The 23586-nt window shown below is 41.4% G+C and overlaps 1 protein-coding gene across 4 annotated transcripts in view; it reads right to left on the reverse strand.

The window, feature by feature from the left end:
• The window catches only part of plxna1b (plexin A1b), a 181244-nt gene that overhangs the window by 122509 nt on the left and 35149 nt on the right, over nt 1-23586 (reverse strand). For all 4 annotated transcript variants that reach the window (XM_084927943.1, XM_084927941.1, XM_084927942.1 and 1 more), the window contains exon 3: nt 9273-9455. In XM_084927943.1, coding sequence (XP_084784069.1) covers nt 9273-9455 — 183 coding nt within the window. The remainder of the gene's footprint in view (nt 1-9272; nt 9456-23586) is intronic.

Consider the following 23586-nt stretch of genomic DNA (forward strand, 5'->3'; position numbering starts at 1 on the left):
ACAGTTGTTTCCCATAGGAGGCTGCGTGCACGAGTGTGTGCACGGCAGTGCCGTTTGCATTCTTCACAGTAGATTAGCCAATTTGATAGTAACTCACATATTTACACTCATCATTTGGTGTAATGGAGATGGAAAAGAATCCTTGTATTATCTTTTTTATTTATTTATTTTTTTTATTTTCTCAGAGAAGCATCAAAGTGCTGTGCCTCCTTCCATTATGTGTCCTACCTCTGTGTCAGGGTATCCGTCCGTAAACAGTTGCTGATTTCTTCCATTTAATGGCTAAGAGGTTAAGCTTCCACATGTGGCTGTAATGGGCTTGTGGTGAGCTGTGTAGCGAGTTGAAGACAGTCTCTTTTAAAACCTGGAACATACATACTGTGAGCTGCTGAGTTTAATTGGAAAGGAATGAGCGTATGAGACACCGTGTGACTGTGACTGTATGAGCGATATAGCCTCCAAAGGTAATCTTTGCCTGCTGTGTCACTCAAGACCAAACCTCCGGACACTGTGCTGTCCCAGTGTGTTTCCAAGTTGGTATATACCTGCATGAATGGACTTGTTTTACCTTTCAGTATGAGCTATGACATTCCCTCTAGTGCGCGTGTGTGCGCGTGTGTGACCTGTCAGAAATAATGACACCATGAGTCCTGGCATTGTGCCATCCACCAGGTGTGCTCTTGGCTGTATCAGCTGCCATAGACAGAGCTCTGCTATAATTCTATGGAACTGATGCCTTAAAGAAAATCATTATTTGCTGGAAAAAATACACTAAGTGCATCAACAGTATATTGTGATTTTCACTATTGTACAGTAAAACTGAGTGCAATTTTAAAAAGTGCACGTAACTTTCACACACACATCATATGGAGAGCGGGGACTCTTTGATGTTCCACCCCGAGATGCCTAATGGAGATGACCTAGAAACAGGCTGGCCTCATCCTCACTTGGATCATGTGAGCATCCCAGCTTGCATCCAGACTCTTCTAATCTTCCCTTAAAAATGGATTCTAGCGTGGTGCATTTATAATTCATCTCCCTTGCTCTCTTTTCATTCTGTATCCCTTTCTCTTGGCTTTTTCCCCACTCTCATCTACTCCCCACTTTGGCTCATTAACCCCTGGTAGTAGTGAATTGTGGAGAGAACGCAGAGGTAGTGAATGAGTGCTGTGCAGTGCAGTCACACACAGTTGAACTGAGTTAAAATGCATTAGCGCTGAGATTATCAAGGACTGAACTGTTCTCATTTGTGGCATTAGCCTACACAGAAGCCCACTGTAACTTATCTTGCTCTTTTAAAATGATTAGCTTTAAACATTTATTGTAGCTTTGGTTAAAGGACTAGATTGGTGCCAAGATTAAGACACATTTGTTAAGGTTTTGAGAGTGAACTATCAAGTCATATCGCCTCTTAATGTCACCATAGCTTGTTAGGAAGGTAGGAAATATGGCTCGTTATGGCATATGAAGCTCTTGCAGGAAAAAGGTGAAGAATTAGACCCCTGGTTTAATGAGACTGGATGGAATCATGCATGTGTAAAGGATGGTATGGCATTAAATCTTTTAAAAAGACCCCTCATTACTGTCTACCCTTACAATCTAAGTGCTACAACCTATTTTCTGGAGTGGGAAAGAGCGTGTATGTGTGTGCGTGGGCATACACAAACTTTATACATGCAAACTTCCTGTATATATGTACACTTGTACATATATTTATTTGCATTCGGAGTGCATATGCGCACACTCCTCACTTTAATGAGAGAAAATGATTAGAGAGAAATAGCGATCACTGCCATTTCATCTCAACACATACAAACGCTCAGCTATTATCAGGGAGGGGAATCTTTGATCACAGAAGGAGATAGAAAGAGAATATGTGAGCAGCAGATGAAACAGAGAAAACGAGGCAGAGAACAGAAGCAAAGAGGCAAAGTGAGGAAGCAGTGGATGATCCTGTTACTCACTGTGCTTGTTACACTAGTCAGAGTTGAGGGTTATGGATGAGTTTTAGACATTGTTAGAGCTTATATTATTCAACAATCTATATGGTTGCTGCTCATACAATGAGCAAAAGCAGAGATAGCAGAAGTGAACAAACCCTGTATATTCACAGTGTGAATCTACAATGACACCCTCCAAAGGCTCGAGCGTGTGCAGACGTGTGCGAGAGTGCATTCACGGAAAGATGCTGAACGCTATTGTAGGATGAATATAGTCATATGCAAGGATAACCTACATATGGGAGAAAGACTCAGGCAGGCAATGAACAGAGACTGATATCCATTTGCTTGAGCGACAATCACACAAACACATTAGCTTAAGCTTGGAGTTTTAGATTGTCAAACATACAGGGAGTGCAGAATTATTAGGCAAGTTGTATTTTTGAGGAATAATTTTATTATTGAACAACAACCATGTTCTCAATGAACCCACAAAACTCATTAATATCAAAGCTGAATGTTTTTGGAAGTAGTTTTTAGTTTGTTTTTAGTTTTAGCTATTTTAGGGGGATATCTGTGTGTGCAGGTGACTATTACTGTGCATAATTATTAGGCAACTTAACAAAAAACAAATATATACCCATTTCAATGATTTATTTTTACCAGTGAAACCAATATAACATCTCCACATTCACAAATATACATTTCTGACATTCAAAAACAAAACAAAAACAAATCAGCGACCAATATAGCCACCTTTCTTTGCAAGGACACTCAAAAGCCTGCCATCCATGGATTCTGTCAGTGTTTTGATCTGTTCACCATCAACATTGCGTGCAGCAGCAACCACAGCCTCCCAGACACTGTTCAGAGAGGTGTACTGTTTTCCCTCCTTGTAAATCTCACATTTGATGATGGACCACAGGTTCTCAATGGGGTTCAGATCAGGTGAACAAGGAGGCCATGTCATTAGATTTACTTCTTTTATACCCTTTCTTGCCAGCCACGCTGTGGAGTACTTGGACGCGTGTGATGGAGCATTGTCCTGCATGAAAATCATGTTTTTCTTGAAGGATGCAGACTTCTTCCTGTACCACTGCTTGAAGAAGGTGTCTTCCAGAAACTGGCAGTAGGACTGGGAGTTGAGCTTGACTCCATCCTCAACCCGAAAAGGCCCCACAAGCTCATCTTTGATGATACCAGCCCAAACCAGTACTCCACCTCCACCTTGCTGGCGTCTGAGTCGGACTGGAGCTCTCTGCCCTTTACCAATCCAGCCACGGGCCCATCCATCTGGCCCATCAAGACTCACTCTCATTTCATCAGTCCATAAAACCTTAGAAAAATCAGTCTTGAGATATTTCTTGGCCCAGTCTTGACGTTTCAGCTTGTGTGTCTTGTTCAGTGGTGGTCATCTTTCAGCCTTTCTTACCTTGGCCATGTCTCTGAGTATTGCACACCTTGTGCTTTTGGGCACTCCAGTGATGTTGCAGCTCTGAAATATGGCCAAACTGGTGGCAAGTGGCATCTTGGCAACTGCACACTTGACTTTTCTCAGTTCATGGGCAGTTATTTTGCGCCTTGGTTTTTCCACACGCTTCTTGCGACCCTGTTGACTATTTTGAATGAAACGCTTGATTGTTCGATGATCACGCTTCAGAAGCTTTGCAATTTTGAGACTGCTGCATCCCTCTGCAAGATATCTCACTATTTTTGACTTTTCTGAGCCTGTCAAGTCCTTCTTTTGACTCATTTTGCCAAAGGAAAGGACGTTGCCTAATAATTATGCACACCTGATATACGGTGTTGATGTCATTAGACCACACCCCTTCTCATTACAGAGATGCACATCACCTAATATGCTTAATTGGTAGTAGGCTTTCGAGCCTATACAGCTTGGAGTAAGACAACATGCATGCAGAGGATGGTGTGGACAAAATACTCATTTGCCTAATAATTCTGCACTCCCTGTACTTATACAGACGCAGGCAGTGGACAATGAAATAAGACCTTATAATGGTCATTACATTACTTTAATAATATGCATATAGTTCAAGTTTCACTCCCCAAAAAACAAAAAAACAACAATAAAAATCACCATCTGTGGTCCTCTGAGCACTGTATTAGCCACGGTTAGAACAACAAAGGCAAAATTCATTTGAGGTTGCGTGCTAAATGAGTGGTCCTACGGCATATTCCTGGCTCGTCTCACACATTTGTGGCTCAACTGGGCTATTTGGGAAAACACCATTTTACTGTGCTGTCAGGAGAGGGAACAAATTGTAGCAGAAAATGATACATTTAGCTGTTAATATGAGAACATTATGATTAGATTGGAAGACGGATGGCACGCTGGGAGAGAACTAAATTAGGTGGAAAAACTTGGTGTTAAATGCAAAGTGCAAGTTATCCGTTTTGTCTAGGGAACTTGATCATAACTTCCACAGCCTCTGCCATATCAAATCTCTTTCACAATCAGCTACATCTCCATTTCCTCCGTCGCTTTCTCATCCGCTTCGTGCGTGTTTGTGTGACCCCATGCAGTTGGGTGAACTAATGACCGAGGGCCACCAAGCGCCCGCACAAAGCCGGCCTCTGTGCTCATGCCCGGGCCAAACAACTCGTGGCTCGGGAGGCTGAGCCAAATGATGACACAAACCACAGAAGTCTCTCACTCAGACACACACACGAACAAACAAAGTCTATGTACCATATTTTCAGACTGTAATTTTCAGCACATTCTCAATTAAAAGACGATGACACAAATAGAGAATCGGTAAAAGACAGATGTTTATTTCATCATTCCTCCCTGACAAGCAACTACTTTATTTTCAGAATGTGTGTTTTTATTTTATTTATTTATATATAATTGTTTTTACTATTTGGGCACTGTCTGCAAAGAGAAGGCTGGAACAACAATTTAAATGCAAAGCACTAAAAACAGCCTCACACACACAAACACATATACACACAGGGGAGTTTGACAGGGCAGCATTATGCACCAGTAGAATAACAATCATCAGTCAATTAGGCCATGACATGGTCTCTTGACGGTGACACCGGCAGCCCCAGTGGAATACATCAGTGACTTCACACAGCAATATACACATACAAATGACAAACTGTCACTTCTTATTAACCCCTGAAATGCGGTCTCACCGGTGTAGTTACGGCTTAAACCTCATTTCTGCAGTATTATCTTTACTATGATGAAACATTGTTTTGTTATTTTCAATAGGTTAGAAAAATAAAGATGCAAGCTTTAGATCATTAGATCACTTTTGGGGATAATCTTTAACACCAAAGAAGCTGGAGCAAGTTTTATGTTACAGTCACTTGTGTGGGTTAAGTTTTTCTTAAAATTTGACAGTGAGAAATATTATTTAGAACATTTGCTGAGGTAATTTTAGACAAAGCTCAAACTGAAGATGAGACTCAAAGACTTAAAATCTGTAATTCATAAACCTAACTGTGGCTTCATGAGGCCTGCTGTGTGTACAACAGCAACAACATGTGAAATCCCATCTGCCACTTAATGTTTAGATTGCAGCTGCTTAGCTTTTACAATGTGCTGCAGGGTGACAGAACAAATACTCGGTCATGTTCGCTTTCAAATACACCTCAACAGATCCTGTACTGATTAGCTAATGAAAACGCTTACTAGGTGTAGGGTCAAACATGTTATTTTTTGGCTCCAAGGCATGCTCTCAAACCATCATCCACTGCACTCTTTGCTTTGAATATCCATCAGTTTTCTTCCACATATCCAATTCAGGGTCACAGGGGAGCTGGAACCTTTGCCAGCTGCTATTCAGCAGTGGGGTACACCCTGGACAGGTCAGAGGATTTTCAAAAAATGATTTCTCATATTCAAAGGATTTTTAAAATGCTATGTTGAAGTTTGTTACATCAATAAACCTATGTGTTTCATGTAGTAACATGTAGTGTAAGGCCTTATTTGTCCCATTCACTATGTTATTCTTATGCTGGCTGTTTACGCTCATCTTATATTGTCTTCTAACTTCTGTCAGAAACTGCGGGGAAGCTCAATTGATGCACTGATGAATGGTCATTGGACGGCACCTCTGCACCCACACACCTGAGCCTGGCATGGACACAATGGGGCACACTTGGGGCTCGTACCACCTGGCACACTGGCCATATATACACAGCAGATGGCTCGCGCTGGCCTCTGATGGAGGGTGCAGCTGAGGAGGAATCCTAACCTGCGTTTGAGTGTTCGTGTGTGTGCAGCACCAAAAGCAGACACAATAGGTACTAGATTGTCAAGTGCGATCCTCCCTTCTTCTCTCATCTCCCCAGACCACCTATTGAGATGGTGCATATGTGTGCAAGCGTATGTGTGAGTGTGTCATGGTTGATGCCCATTTATTGTCACTGCTCAACAGGGCCTGAAAGCACAGAAGTGGCTGAGAGAATCACTCAGACTTTTATCATTGTAAATGTGTTGGCTAAACAAACCACAGCAGCTTTGTTACAATGCTTCTTCAGACAGAAAGGCATAAAAGAGGAGTGAATAAGGTCCACTATGTAAACTAGAATAAAGCTGACAAAGACACACAGGGACCGATGGCAGGCAGAGCCAAGCACCCAAACATAATCACACCGTCAGAGAATCAGAGCTTTTAATCCTAAAAATTAAGTGCAGCGGATAGCCGGTCAACAGTTGTGCCCTTGACCACAGCAGTATCCAGATGACCATTGAAATTAGTTAATCAGTGGGCATCACCTCTCTTCATCGCTTCCTTCCCCCTTCTTCTTCCGCTACCCTCCTATATCTCCTTCATCTTACCATCTTCCTTCCTGATTCTCTCGCTCTAATGTCGGTGTCCCATCAAACCATTACTCATTAGTAAAAGCTTCTCCTGCGAGTGTGTGAGAGGCTACAGAGCACAGAGGGACTTCATTAGTGCTTAAAACATGTTGTTTATGCTACTGTCTTGTTGCTCTGGAAAACCTTGAACATTATAGTTAGTTAAAAATAGACTGAGCGCAGATATAACAGATTATCAAAGCACTTCACGTCTAGCCAATAAAGACGTGCACAAAAAGTTATTTAAGGTAAAGTGATGTTCCTTAAACCTCAAAACTCTCCCAGGAGATTAACGTGGATCCATTTGGCAAACATTAGTTGGTTATATTTAAAATTATTGCAACAGTCACTGCCAAATTTGTTGGATTGTTTTTCGGATTTGCCAAACATACCCTTCCATGTCTCTTAAAACGCACCTGAAAAGCACACATGCAAGCTGTCTCCTTAAGGCAAATTCATCCAGCCAACCAATACTCTCCTTATTTCTGCCCCTCTTTCCCTTCATCGCCCTCAGGCAGAGCTATATAAACAACATTCAACACTAATGCTCTCCTGAGGAAGGTGTAAGAACAGGAACATACTCAGTAATTCCTTCATGGCCTGCATGGACTCCCACTCGTCCACACAAACTTTAACACTCGTCCTGAAACAGACGATGCTTTTACTGAAAGGATAATGACACAAATAAAAATCAGTTACAGAAACACTGACGCACACAATCAGAGGACCCAACAATCTGTTATCACACACTATTAATTCAGTTGCTCTTTTTCCATTTTTTTTCTTCATCTGCCTCTTTATGGCTGCTGTCTGAGTGAGTGAGTGAGTGAGTGTGTGCATGTCTGTGCATGCTCCAACGTCAGGTTTTAGATATTGTTCCTTCACAGCAAACTGAATCCTTTCCAAGACCAGATTATTTTAGTTGTTTTTGGGTTTGACTGAAACACAAGGCAGCCAAAAGAACCGCGGGCTGCTTGGCTCTGCTGTTGCGCACACGCACACATATGAAGGCGCGCACACACATGAAAACGACTTATCTCAAAACCTACTGCAGCAGTCTCTTCCCCAGGTGATGCTCCAAACACACGTATATACCTCAGTCAGAGTGCATAACACCACACAAGAAAAGACATGTGAGAACAGCTAAATAAATAAAGGGACTGTTGCCGAGCTAAGTGAATGGGTGTCACTTTGACAAATGCACAGCACTGAATCTTAGTCGACACTGTATTGTTTGCCGTCTCATGCGCTCTCATAAACACAAACACATGCGTGCACACACGAACCCATGCCATCGCAAGCGCGATGCATTATTATGCACACTGTGAGTGACAAACACACAAGCATTGCGTGAATACATAAACTCGTATTAAAAGTGCACAAACACACAGGCTGATTATACATTCATAATATTGAATGGATGACAGGTCTTGAGCAGTGTGGAGAGAAATGGGGTGAATTCTAATGAGATACCATTTACCCCGAGAGCTCTGTCCTCCATAGTCTGGATATACACACACACACACACACACGCGCGCTCGCGCAAAGGAACAATTGCTGAGATTGAACACAACACTGTTACACAAAAAGGACCATAATTGCGGAAAATTGTACATATATCTAACATACAATCACAAAAGGTCAGCTATATCAGTTTAATCAGGCACAGAGGTTTGTCCATTTGTTACATGACTGAACATCATTAATCATTCCTCTACAGAAAAGGGTGCGACAGCCGCATAAGTGCGATGACATAAACCCTAACTTGCCTTGAATCCACAAAGAAATTGACCCAAAGAAAGGGACAATAGTTTCATCAAGAAATGCACTTTAGATTTTCTTCTTCCCCACGAATGCATCCATCACCACTTTATCCCTGTCCAAAGCTCTATCTATCCAACTCAGCCCTGCACAGCTGACCTGAACAGAAAAGCCATTCACCAGTCATAGCTGTTGGATTGATTGAAGGTGAGCTCTTAAAAGACCGTACGTGGCATTGGGACAAAGCAGTTACGTTTTATGCCTGACGTGACAAACATGACAATCAATGAAAGAGTAGGCGCAGACTTGCTTTAAATTGCTTGTTAAATGAACAGGTTTTAAAGAGACACTCGGATATCCTGCTGGAAATAGCCACTAGCGAGAAAAATGGTGATGACTGCATTTAGTATTTAAAAAAAAGCATCAGCAAAGTGCCTTATGTAAATCTACAACGATTAGGCCGCCAGTACACAGCTTATGAACTGACAAGCATCACTGGGCAAAACTCTGGTCACCATTCACGAGTAAAAAAATATTTGCCAGAAAGTTGCTTCCTTTTAACTGGATAATAAATAAACGACAAAAATCAAAATGCTTTTTGGCTTACACACAATTTCCCTTCAACTTCATATTCCATCCAGTTCAAATGGAAAAGAAATCCCAGCATCGATAAAAAAATAAATAAAAATTTTAAAAAGACCACACACACACACACACACACACACCAACAATCCTACCTTCTTCAGTTTCCCATTGCGTGAGCCAACAAACGCCACAGTGTTGCCGCGGTAGTCATACGCTGCCACTGAAGTCATGCCATCATCCTTATCGATGAAGAGAGGAATCCCCTCGATGGTGCTGGTTCCCCCCAGAGGCTGGTTGAAGTCCTGACCACAGAAGTTATCGTCGATCTGAAGTGGCTAGAGACAGGAGGGAAAGGCAACGAAATGAATCAGACAAAATAAAAGCACGCAAAATTCTATTCTGATATAAAGCAGATTGTTCAGCAGAAAACAAATTAATGTAGGTTGTGATGTTTGGGGTGATTGTGTGAGTGTTTTTCTGTCTGACGTGAGAATTCTTTAGATTTGTTGTGCTTTAAGGTGCGTATCCGACTGGTATTTACAACAAGAAATGCAGAAGTATCTCATTTCAAAACACTAAATAGATTCAGTTGAATCATGAATTCATATAAGGACACATTCTAAAATGCCACAAATTAGATTTTATATTCAAAGAAATGCCTTTTTTAGATTCTAGACTAATGTGGTCTATGGTACTATGGAAGCCGCATGTGAAGCACTTATTCTGAGAAGCCCTCAAATGCCCTTAAAAACAATTCGTAAAAGCAGCTAAGCTGCCTAAAAGTCAACTTGCTGTACGTTTCCATATTCAGTGAGAATGGCCAACATATTTGATTGTTGATTGATCATTGAAATTGAGGTTATTCACTCACACACACACACTGCTGTCTTTAAAGCACAATCCCACCATGCAAACCCCTTTTATTCTACAGTGTTCGGTCATGGTGGTGACACGGCAGTAATGATGGTGACTATGTGACAATATCTGGAACATTCCAGTGTCACGAGGGGTCTATTACCCCAGGCAATCCACTGACCCATATGATGCTTTAACCAGTCATGACATACAAACACAGTCAGGGTATAATCCATGAAGCAGGGTTAAAATGCCACAGCCAATAAATGCTTTACTTCATTTGCACATTTTTGTACACAGTTTCAGGATATCAATCAGGTATCACTGTGGTTAAGTATTAATACATTAATCGGATGGATAACATTTAATGACTATTGTTTCTAGTTTCCCACGCTAGAAAAGTGACCAATGTTTCCTTATTTCATCACTATCAATATCTTTTTTCCCCCCAACTTCTGATCAGATGAAAAATAGCCTGAAAACCACTTAAACTCTGGGAAACTGAAAGCTATATTTTCTACATTTGTTGTACATCCAAACAATAACTGATTAATTAAACCAAACCAATAACTGTCACAGCAAATCAAAGTAATTCTCTAGTGCAAAGTAAATGTAAAAAAAATTAGGTTGTCTGAAGTAGTGCTGGGCGTCAGGTGACCCTGTCACCATGTTTTTTGCTGCTGATCAGATGAAGTTGGTAAGATGACACCATCTACGAGCTCAGACTTTTCTCAGCCTCAATTTGGAACTTTAAGAGAAGCTTAACACTTGTTATCCTGTTAAAAATAATTACACTGTCAAGTTCCAGACGCACAGGACTGATAACCTTTGCTGTGTAGCTCCCATATTAATGTTATCACCTTATTATGAGCCCGGCCACTAGCCGCTACCACAGTGATAACAGTTGGCTAATATTACTATTGGATTATTGCTAATAGAGTTAAACGGTATGCTGTGTGCTGGCCAGGTTAACATTTATGATAACTGTTTAAAACTTAGATATTTCTCAAACTGGAGCCTGACTGACTTCTTTAAGTTCCTAAGTGTCTGTTAGTGTCAAGAACGTCAACTACTTCAGCTGCTAGTGTGCCTGGCTGTCTGCAGCAGATATGTGTGAAGTTGTGTGTCAACTGCAGGAGGCAAAGCCAGCACTGCTAGTATCGTTGCTGTAGAAATTGAGTATCACCTCAGACAGTAATTTTTAGCAATGATTAGTGTATGAGTATCAATTTTCTTTGACAATGCCAATCAAAAAAAGTCCACTTTGGATGCTGTTATTAACAGAGAATAAATGTTTGTGCATCTGTGACTTAACCACAGCCGGCAAACGTGTGAGTTGCTGTATTCACACACATGACAACACACATACACGTACATAGGGAGCGTGTAAATGGCGGTGTAATCCATAGTCTTATCACTACATCATCTGATTGATCCGCACAGGAGAAAAGATAAACACCCACTCCCTCACACCCTCTCCCTCCTGATCTGCTTAAATTGCCTGCAGCTCGGCACAAGTCAATAAAACGTTATTCTGCCTTTTTCTTCCTTCTCACTCTTTTTCTGTCTCCTCCTAGCCACTACAGTAACTTAGCAAACATCAATATTCCCTCCCTGTCCTTTTCTACTTCTGTACCTTCTCTTTTCATCCACCCCCTCTCTCTCCATTTCTCACAAAGTCACCAACTCCAGCCCTCTGTCCATCACACACATCTGCCCACTTAGACCAAGTCCTCCGAGAGGTGGTAGGACAATCAACTCGAGACAAAGTGCTTGCCCCTTCTTACTCCCCATTTTTTCGGCCCTAACATGTCACAGGGAAGAAGGAAACAAATAAAGGGGTCAGTATAATGGGGGTTTCTGTGTGTATGGCAGTGTGTGCATTTAACGAAGTGAGAGCTAGAAGCAAACGCAACCATTACCTGAAACAACATTCTTTAGTAACCACTGATGGCTAGAAGGCACTTTCATCCCTCACAACAAAGGCGACTGACAGACAACAGACACATAAGCACCCATGCGCACACAATAAACCGAGACATTCTTTCAACCTGAGCAAGAAGATGTGGCTACAAGCAACAAAATAATTCCTCATACACATCTTATGACAAAAACTAGGGCCAACCATTTTAAACCATGTAGTCATGTGAAAGAAGTGCATGCATCTTCAGTAGCGTTTCCACACAAACAACCACACACACACAAAATCCCAAGATGTACAAGCCTAAGAGGCAGGACCTAAAAAGGTTAATGTATCTTCTTTAGAGGAGGCCAACTGTGGAAAATACTGTATACAGTTGCCCCAAGACTCTATAAGGGTTAATACACAAACCACCATTACAAACACAGGCATTAGCAAGTGCTCACACAGTAACCTACACAGGTCTCTCTGCGGCACTGGGGGGTAAAGGTGGTATACAATTCCTGCTGGTCTAAAAGGTTTAAACAGCGTCGATCAGCATGGAATAGAAAGCATTTCCCTTGAGGTCGGAAAGCATTTTAACAGAGGCTACACTCTGATGTGGGTTCTGCAATTTAACACACTAAAAGATTCCCATGTGATTTGGAGCTGATATGGAAAGGATATTCCATCCTTTGTGGTCTCTGCAGAGTTGCTGGCTGGAGACTGCATGTAATGCTCCGCAGTGTTTTCAAAGACACGCAGCTCTGCCGGGGACGAAGGAGTTAAGCCAACAACCTTCCGCTGACTTTGGCAGCAGGGTCTTACAAATGCAGAAGAGGAGGTTTCTTGTTTTGATTTTCACAGGGTGCCTGCGGTGCACACTGAATGAATTTGTGGATTTGCTTTTCACAGAAACTTGGCCTTTTGTTCTCAAGTCCCCCCTCCCAAAAAAGAAAAGGGGGGGAAAAAACATGTGAGTGCTGTGCTCAAGGCAAACAGAAGCTGATGGCTCTTAATGACGTGATCGTTGTCACTTTATTTTTTTCTAAGTGAAGAAGCATTTATTGGAAATACAATGTTTAAAATGTAGCTTGCACAGAAAGGGCCCTCCTTTTTTACCATTTAGAATTTTAAACCTCCTGAACAATTTATCAAAGCTCCAATCAACATCTGCTGAGTTTATTATAATCAGATACAAAGAGAACCAGATAGTTACTAGATGGTTTTGCACAAACAAACAAAAATGAATCGATTGAATAATTAACAACAAACATAACTTTTAACTGTTTAACTGTTGTTGGATTTGACTATTACTTGATCTTTTATGGGTTATTGAATACACAATTGTACAATTCTCTCCAGCTGTTGATTCTTAATATGCAGCTCATACTCATGGTGGCAGAGAACTGTCTGACCTAAATACTGCTAGTAAGTATTGAGAACAATTATACACATAAAACCAGAGTGGTCTCTACAACCCCACGTAATCATGTTCATCAACCACAACTGTATTTCTTCAAGAAGGCGGAGCCGCTTCACCCATCTCGTGCTGCAAAATGGCAAAATAGAGTGAAAATGTTAATATGGCTCCAGACACATGTGCACACAGCTCCACCCACAATAACAGACTGATTACAGATGTGCGCTGGATGGCCAGGCCTAAAGAAAATAGTTGAATAATCATTCCCCCATGATTGCCATTTCTTCAACATATTAAGTCAGGAAAATATGTCTGGGCACACAGACTGGCCTCAAGTGTAATTTGTCAATAGTCACCTCCATTGAGTGAAACATATGGAAAACAGCAGAGTACAACATGGGTTTATGTAAGGGAACATACATAGTGTTGTTGACTGAAAACACTGCTGTGAATTATGGCTATTAAGGAAGGAGGAAACATGGGCGGCAAACACAAAACACTCGTTCATTTAGAAACAGGCAAATAAATTGGGTAGCCTGCTGCAGTAGCAGGCACTATGTTTCTTTGTAGAAACCTGTTAGTAAGAGGAAATAAATGCTCTGTAAAGGAGTGGAGAGGACAGCGGAGAGGGGGACAAAAACTGGCTGGCATTAATGCTGACAGCGTGGTTTCGAGACAAGCCTGTCGTTCATGTGTGTGCTTTTGTGCGTTTCTGAATGCGTGCGCATGTATGTGTGTGTGTATTTATCATGGGCAGCAAAAAGAAAATGCTTCTCTCCCCACTAGTCATCAGCTGTCTCCTCATCAAGCCAACAGAGACGTAAATGCGTTTCCAGAAACATGACATGTACCTAACTGATGCCTTTCACTATAACGATGGCCTACTTTTATGATGGTGTGTGCGAGAAGATGAGAACGAATGAAAGAGAGAAGTGAACAAAAAAAAGAGACAGACAGCAGTATGAAGAGGAAACCGAACATATGTGGCATCAACCACAAGTGCTGGCTGTTCCTCTGCTGTCCTATGTTGATGAAGTTTTCCCACACACACACACACACACACACACACGAACAAGGTACCTGCATCTGCCAGCATACACTCTGAGTGTGTGCATGTGTGTGCGTGCGTGCGTGAGAATGTCTGTGTGAATGTGTGAGACTGGCTCCAAGCAGAGTGAGGGATTTTGGGATAGGGCAGCATCATAAATTACCCAGAAATCTCAGTGAGGGTTTTGAACTCATGGAAGCACTGCAGGACTTTCTTCAAGTAGAATAAACACAAGAAGTGGTACTGAGCTTGTGTGCATGTGCTTGCAAGGATACTTGGAAGTGCTGATTTTCTAACCAAGAGAGCAGCCTAACAACCTTTTACCTGGTGGCCTACAGTGATATCCATGGTATCATAACTATGTGTGTGTGCTGTGCTTATTCCTGTAGTCAAAGACAGTCGACATCAACCCCCCAGAGAAATACAGAAATTAATTTCATGTGGCAATATACAGCAAGAAGCAAAGGGACAGAATACTGGACCACCATTTCAAAATGATTTACCAGCATGGCTCACTCAGATCTCCGTAATGTATAGCACTAGTGACGGGGCTTAGAGGTTCTCAGCTGGAAATAAAGACCTGATATTATTTAAATACACACCAAAAATTATATTTAGAGGATTTCCCCCAGATATATGGCACTCTGCTTCAACAACACAAGTGAATGATGTATGTGAAGTCACATGGAAAATAAGCACACTGGAAGAAGGTGGTGGTGTGGTTACAATTTGTTATTTTTCATATTCCTTAAACTGGCTCATGCAGCAACTATTTTTGTTTTGTTCTGCTTCCAAAAATCAAAAGCAATTCATCTCTGAGTTAAAGGAATTATTCAACCCCTCATGCATTTATATCTCATCCTATTATAGCGCAGCCACTAAACACGCTGTGTGTGTGTGTGTGTGTGTGTGTGTGTGTGTGTGTGTGTGTGTGTGTGTGTGTGTGTGTGTGTGCGCGCGCGCGTTTGTGAGAGACAGAGAATTTATCAATTTCCCCCCCAAAGTACTCCTTTAAAAGTTCAGAGGATTTCACAGTGAGCTCTGGATTATTCTGTAAATCTGACAGTTATTTCATTTATCTTCAAAATATAACATTTCCTGTTCTAAGCCAAAAAGAAATAAAAAAAGAAAAGAAAATAACACACCCTAATCCCCATAGCTTTTACAAACACAAATTTGCACTTGATATGCTAAGAACATATGTTGAAACGAGCCAAAATTAGAAGCTCACATCTGTCTATGTTTAGGATAAAAATAAGAAGGAAAAAAAACCCCCCCACCAATGTCAGGTGTAACACCACTGTGTCAATTATGACAACAATCTTGTTTCCCAGCGTGTGACAAAAATGATGCATTAACGTCACCATGAGGAAAGAGTGTTCATTTAAAACCAAGGGCTTATCCACAGGGAAAAAATCATTTTGGTCCTGTGTGCCATCTATTTTTTTTCCCTTCTCCTTTTGATTCGTTCTAGCCATTTTCTAGGATGTGTTACTTGATCCTAACTGATCAATAATTTAGAAAAAGAAATTACTGCACCAATTCCATATTCATTGGTAGCAGGATGGTAATTTCTATGTTGAGTGCACTCCAGGCAGACGGTGAAACCTCAAGGAGTTGGCGCCTATTCAGAGAACTGCTTCCAAAAGCTGTCACCACATGTTTAGACCATAATCCAACTGAATAGAAAGAAGAAGAAGAAGAAATATTGCCTACTGGATAATACGAAATGCACACTCACTCATAAATGTACACTGTCACTTGAAAATGTATCTTTGTAAGCACACAGGCAGTTAGAAACGAGAAGATTGCATGTGATCAGGAGGCCCATTAGCCCAGCTGGGACATATGGGTGTGGAAAGTGAATGAATAACATACTTCCGCCTTCCATCATCAACCACCACAGGTGCCCTTAAGCAAAGTACTTAACCTCTGACTGCTCTGATGGAGCTGCCCAGCGACCAGCAGTGGGAGATCGGGCTCTTTAAAGTGCTGACCCAAACAGCAAAAGATACTTCAACAAATTCTAATTCTGACTGTATCCAAGATGTATTAAGAGCCTGTAAAGAAGTGAAGAAGAGGTAATGATGTATGCAACACACACCCACACACAGTACCGATCAATACATAATTACACTGGCAATTAGTATCATTAGAGTGGTGGTGGAGATGGGGATTTGTTGAGCTAAACACTCCACAGAGAGGGAGAGAGGGAGAGAAGGTTTTTCTATTGTTCTTTAATAATGGAATGAGAGCAACCGTGCGTATGTGTGATGCTGTTAGCTTACAGGGACGCGAAGCAAACCCTTGCCGTTTACAAAAAAAAAAAAAAGAAAAGAAAGAAAGAAAGAAAAACGAAAATATTCCTGATTTAAAATCCAATTTTCTATCAAATGACCAAATACTAACTGAAACATGATTCATTAGGCCCAATAACTTTAAAGACAACCCACCCAATCAACATCTCCCTGCTCAACTCATTTAGACTGTCAATTAACTCTGTTCATCAACACTGGCTCAATTAATCAGGTCTAATTACTTAAACACATTTACCGCCACATCCTTTTAGATTAGGCCTGCAGAAAGAGGACTGTGTTTTACAGAGACCACATGCAAGCTACATTCATCAGATCATATTTATAATGATGGATTTAATAAGGTTAGGAGCTGGCCTCAGAGTCAAATCCACTTTGTCTTAACACAGAAATGACAATCTGCTCGGTTAATTTAATGTGGGCTCATCAAGTGCAGAATATTTGTTTTAAGATGCTGCTGTAATGGCAACAAAAAATATATATTCTGATTTAGTCGGTAACAATGTCACAACACAAGAAATCTGGTAACGATCACCATTACGAGTACAACTAGACGATTTCCAATACCCAATTCAAAACATTATATTTTTTATCATTTATATTTCCATTTATATTTTTCACAGACTGAAATGTTAGCAGGCTACTCAGACCCATCTTAACATTAAGAATTAGTTTATATTTTTTTTGCCACTGCAAACACTTTAACAAAAAGGACCACTGTCGACTTTACAACAACAATGCAAGTTTCCCTCAAACAAAATGATAATGTGTATTTCAGGATAAAAGAATGAGAATAGTTTGGATGGATTATTTGAACAGATCTGGATTTCAGTCCTTTGGGTGTTTCACTAGAAGTATTTCCTTTTTTGGTCTGAAAAGCAAGATAGCATCGTTTGCATGCTCCACATTTGCAAATTATTTAGGACTGGACACTTACTGCCTGGCTTATCAACAAGTCAGGATGGAGCTCTTGTGACAGGTACACTAGACCAGCGGTCCCCAACCTTTTTTGCGCCACGGACCGGTTTATGCCCGACATTATTTTCACGGACCGGCCTTTAAGGTGTCGCGGATAAATACAACAAAATAAAACTAGTACTGGTACCGAAAAACAGAAGATTTATTCATAACACACATGAAAAGACCCAGGAAAACCGAGTTAACGATAAAAACGATAACAAAATAACGCTGAAAACCGATAAAAACCCTGAAAACTATACATTTCACACCTGAGCCTCGACTCTCGCGGCCCGGTACCAAACGACTCACGGACCGATACTGGTCCGAGGCCCGGGGGTTGGGGACTGCTGCACTAGACAACACACTTTACTTGTAGTTTTTTTTTCCCAACTTCTTTTTCTGCATGCAAGGATAGACTAGAACATTTGCAGGTGCATGCTTCCCCCATTCATTCTTAATGAATTGAAGACTTGATCCATACACTGCCTAAAATACCTACTTTACTTATTTTTTTAAAAAGTGGTATCAAAAGGTTTTGTAAATATATCTGGAGACTTCCACATTAGAGAGTAAATCTACAATTATGTTATACTCCTATAACGAGCAGCTCTTCGCCAGCAGCAATATCACTTTGTTTAGAATAAACAAGAACTAACTAGTTTAATTTACACAAAACTCATGCTCATTAAAAAAAAACAACTTTAAATTAATCGTAATTATCGTAATGAATGAGCAGAATCCAAGTAACTTCACAAGTAGTGGCTTTTAAACACTGCACGAGCAGTGAGCACTTTTACCAGATACATAAAATAAATATTGAACACAAAGTGACCACTTCAATATTGATTTCAGGTTTTGCATCAAATATCACCTCTGACACTGTGGGTCAAACAACAGCTGGTCTATGCAGCACACATACACACACAAAAAGTATTTTAGACTGACTCCTACTTGCTATGATTGATTCTACAAATGATTGATGCGTTGGCCTATGACAAAGTTCAAAACCTTCCTATCCATCTGGGGATCGAGAAAAAGCAGTGGGACATTTTGAATAGGGCAAATATAATCCTTATAAAGAGAAATTCCAAAGCCAGTGAGCACAAGGGTGGTAGCAGGATGTTTTTCTCCCCTATTGTTACTCAAAATTCCAACAGAAGTATTTGGTTGTTAAGTACTTTGTCCTCATTGCACCCCTAAATCCATCCCAAATTAAACACTGTAGGTTTTTACTAAATAATGCGTGGCGCATACACATGAAAAGCACAACCATCTGTATGGGTTTTTCTGTTTTGTTTTTGATTCAGTTAGTTTGTGTGAGTCCATTATTGTGACGTGGCTCGGTGAATAACCAGTGCAAAATTTGTTCATTTCAAAGGGTTCACCTTTTCTTGCAATACTGTACAGTTCCAAGTGTGACTAATAGCAGAATATAAAAGACCTACCAAAGCAATATTATACACAAGACAATCTTGTGTACAATATGCATCTGTTTGCACTGGTCTGTAAAACATTAATGGCATTAAACAGACACAAAGAGTCACTGTAGCTAATGCTGTTCCCAGACCACATGACCAGCATGGTTTAGATTCCATATAAATATCTGCTATGACGGCCAATTAGAAACTGCCTTGAACAGCTCCAATACAAACCCTGGAGACCGCTACAGGGCATCTCCATTGTGGATTGCTGTGTAGTTTGCTAAAAGGATTCAGATGGAGATATTCTAACTTAATATGGCCATGCTTCCCTCCACTGTCTTGATGTTAAGTCCACAACTTTCCTACGACTTTCTCCAACTACATTTCAGAGCACTTAAAAAATAAATAAATAAAAATAAGGTCAGTGCTTGCTAGTTTTCTGTTTTGCTTACTGCAGAGAAAACAGCTGGAAGTGACCATCAGATAAGACAAATTCAGTGAGTAAGAAAATACATTCTGCAAAGTGACCTCCGAGCAACAAGACTCCCCAACTTTCTCTACCTAAAGTGCACCTCTTTAATTTCTGTAATATTTCACATACCAAAAGAGTCTTCTTGTGCTCCTCTGTCCTCATTGTATAGCACCACCTCCTAGACGTACACATGGACAGATGTGCCACAACACACACAGAGTTGACATGACAGAAAGGTGTGCCGCTGAAGAGGACAGTGCAGTGCCCAGGTGACGGACACCGATATTATTTGTGCAGCAGCCAGCATTCAATCACACTCTCCTCTCTTCCTTCCATCTTTCTCCCCTCTTTCAGTCATCTACTCTTTTCTCAAGCTGTTCTTGGCAGTGGCGGTGAAAAGATTTCTGGGGCTATCACTCTTCCTCTCACCCTTCTCTTCTCTCTGTCGGTGATTCACTGCCTCTCCTTCGAGCATGCTGGCTGTAAAAGGCTTGCTGCTCTCTCCTTGATCGTTCCTCGTCCTTCCTTACCAGCCCTACATACCATTTTGTCTTTTTAATCCATTCTCTGATAATATTCTCTTTTTGTCCCTGCCTTTCACACATGTGTCATATTTAGGCGGCTACAAGTTACACCTACAAGTTAGTCAGCCATGATTGCAACGCAAAACATGGCTCAACATCAAAGTCCTCATCTTCAAAAAGAAAAAAAAAGAAAAAAGAAAGAGCACAGCGTCATTTTTCATCTTTCCTGTAGCTCATTCATTTTTGCTTTTAACAATTCAATTGGTGTACACGTAAAGACCCAAAATCATACATCTGAACTACTGCCTGGATATAATACATTTGTAAACAAAACAGACTTTGTAAATGTTCCTGAATTTTGGAAAAGGTATACGAATGCTTTTCACTCCAGTTTTCACTCCCTTCAAGTCTCTACCTTGGCTCACTTTGCTATTTTGCTGTCTTTTTCATCTTCTTAGCACCGTTCTTCAAATTCCTATACTCTCTCCTGTATGTTGCTTTGGCATCCAACTCTTCCTCTGGATCAGACTCCCTCGTGTTCTTTCATTTTTATCGCCGCCCACGTCTAGCACCTTTCTTTCCCTCTCTCTCATCCATCTCTTGTTCCTGCTGCCCCTCTCTCTCGTCTAATTCCCACAACTCACTCACCCCTCCTTGCACTCACCTCTATACTGTGCCTCTCTCCTGTTTCTCCTCTCTTCTGACTACACTTTTTATCTTTCCTATTTTTGTAGTCATCTCCCTCTCAACCCTAACTTAGCAACTCTCTCTCTCCATCTCACTCTCCTCCTGTGGAAATGGTTTGTATTGATCCACTCTCAAACTAGGGAGAAGGTCAGGGGTTCAATAATAAAGCTCAGGGACAAAACACAGGCGCATAAACAATCTTACTCTTGCACGCACACACAAACTTTTATCACAGAGCTGCTTCTAATACGCTCAAACATTTATGTTTACAGAAAACAGCTATCTCACTGTGACTATAAACATATCATCTTAATGATGGCCGAAGGCAAGAAATTACGATCCAGCACAAATCTGAAAATTTCACACAGCGTCTGGTCATGCATTACGGCTGTGTGGCCAACAGCTGTCCAGGCATACCGCACACCCCACCATCAACCACGCTTTGCCCTCTAAACTACTCTATGGAAGGGTCAGCCTAAACGCATTCACCCTTCACACCCACATCACTGAGCATTTCCCACACTACACAGACTGCATTTGAAATCCTGAAGCAGCTGAAATTCAGGGTGGGGCTCGGGACCAAACTTCAGTATCTTACGAGAATGTGTGTGGATATGTAGAGTGAGAGATTGACAATTTAAAAGTGTTGATCACCTAATTCTGCATGCCTGTGTTTTAATTACTAACCAACTGCACAAAGATACAGAGATTTTTGCCCCTGATTGAACTATACACACTGCACTGACTTGTGCATGTACACATATCATTCTGATAGTAGCAGGAAACAAATTGCACTTGCACAAACATAATTGTCACGGTCCCGGGTCGGTGACCCAGTGTTTTGAGTTTCTTGTGTCTCTGAGTTTTTGTATTATGATCTTAGTTCTCTTTGTTGCCCCAGTTTATTCTTTAGTCTAGTGTCTTAGCTTGGCTTTCTTGTATTCTCTTTAGTTTTCTGAGTATTTAGTTAGCCGCCCTCTGTGTCTCCCTGTTATTGTTGCTTCGCCTGGTCCAGCTTCAGCTTCAGCCTCAGCCTCGCCTGCAGCAGCCTCCTCTGCTTCTGCGTCGGCCTCGCCTGGTCCTGCGGCTGCCACGCCGCCGCCCAAGCCACGTTCTGCACCCCGGAATCGTCGGCCACTTTCCGGGCCACCAGCTGGACGTCATCGCCGTCGAGGTCGGCCCCCAGAACTGTTTCCCCGTCGCCGCCGTTGCCGCCCGCACGGTCGACACCCTGAACTCCTCCTCTGTTCCTCGTGAACTTTTTGTTTTGGACTCTTGGTGCTCCTTGTGTTGTGTTTTGTTTCAGTCCCTCCGTCCTGGACCCCCTCTGCCCTCCCTGGTTTGGTTTTCTGGTTTTGTGGGTCTGTTGAATTGTCTAACCCCCCCTCCAGTCCTTGGAGGGGGGGGTAGTGTCACGGTCCTGGGTCGGTGACCCAGTGTTTTGAGTTTCTTGTCTCTGAGTTTTTGTATTATGATCTTAGTTCTCTTTGTTGCCCAGTTTATTCTTTAGTCTAGTTTAGCTTTCTTGTATTCTCTTTAGTTTTCTGAGTATTTAGTTAGTCGCCCTCTGTGTCTCCCTGTTATTGTTCTCTGTGTTTCTTAGTTGCTCCGTCTCCCCTAGTCAAGTCTGCGTCTATGTTACATTTCCTGTTTTACTTTGAAGGTCTGTGTCCTAAGTGAATGTATTGAGTTTCGCTTCCCTTGGGTCTCCCTTTGTCCGATTTCTCCCAGCTGTGCTCCCCTTCTGTGTCTCATTCCCCTCGTTATTTCCCAGTGTATTTAAGCCCTGTGTTTCTCTGTGTCAGTGTCGCGATCTCCCTCATGCTGTGTGTGATTCTCCCCGTGTCTCCTAGTCTACATTATAATTAGCTTTTCCCAGTTTAGATTTGTATTGTTTGTGATCTGTTTTCCAGTAATAAAGCTGTGCTTTTGAGTTCAAGTTCTGTCCCCGTGAGTTTGCGTTTGGGTCCAATTCCTGCCTGCCACACAGCCGAAACATGACAATAATGCACACATAATGCTCGCATTATGACAGAATGAGTCAAATAAAATTGATAAACTTACAGACTTAAAAACAATAATGCACCCACAATAGTACTTACTTATGTTTATGTTATTGAACTGGCTAGCATTTTGAAGTGTTACGGACCATTCAAATGCTTTAAATAATGAGCTATTCATTAATTCATGCAGCACCGTCTTCTGTGCACTTTAAACTGTATGTTTCTCACACTCCTAACCTATAGCCAATTATGTCTTTAGACTGTGTGAAGAAGCTTTTCGAGTAGCCCACGCAGGCCTTTAAACTTCACATTAAGGCCCCCAAAAGGTTCAAACCCTACTCCTAACAACAGGCCTAAACACTGCACCACTGTGACATCTGAGGCATTTAAGTACATACAAATCATCTGTTATTATTATTCTGTCTAACTGAGTTATTTCTGTGCTTGTCATGTTTAATCCTTTATGCAATGCTCTAGCTTCAAGACTGAAAAAAATAATCTCAGATTTGAGATTGGTCAGGTCACTGGTGGCGGTTAAGGTCAGTGGTGGGCAGCTGACACAAGGTCAGTGCTTAGGGGAAACTTCGCCTACATCATTAACCTGGGTCTAACCTCTCGTGCTTTGCTGCTGCCACAGGGTCAGTGGGTCGGCTTATCTGTGAAGCTATTACATCATCATCATCATCACTGATGACAACTTGTAAGGGACAACAGTTTTTGAGATGATAAATTAACGGCAGATGTAAGATTACCAAAGCTCTTGTAACAATGGCTGCAACAGAAACGGGGCAGGAACATTGTTATTAAATTAACAGAGCATGAATGTGTGATTTGATGAAGGAATCACTGGCATTAAAG

This window comes from Perissodus microlepis, chromosome 5, assembly GCF_051167445.1.
Source record: "Perissodus microlepis isolate ML-2025 ecotype Zambia chromosome 5, ASM5116744v1, whole genome shotgun sequence".
NCBI classification, from domain to species: domain Eukaryota; kingdom Metazoa; phylum Chordata; class Actinopteri; order Cichliformes; family Cichlidae; genus Perissodus; species Perissodus microlepis.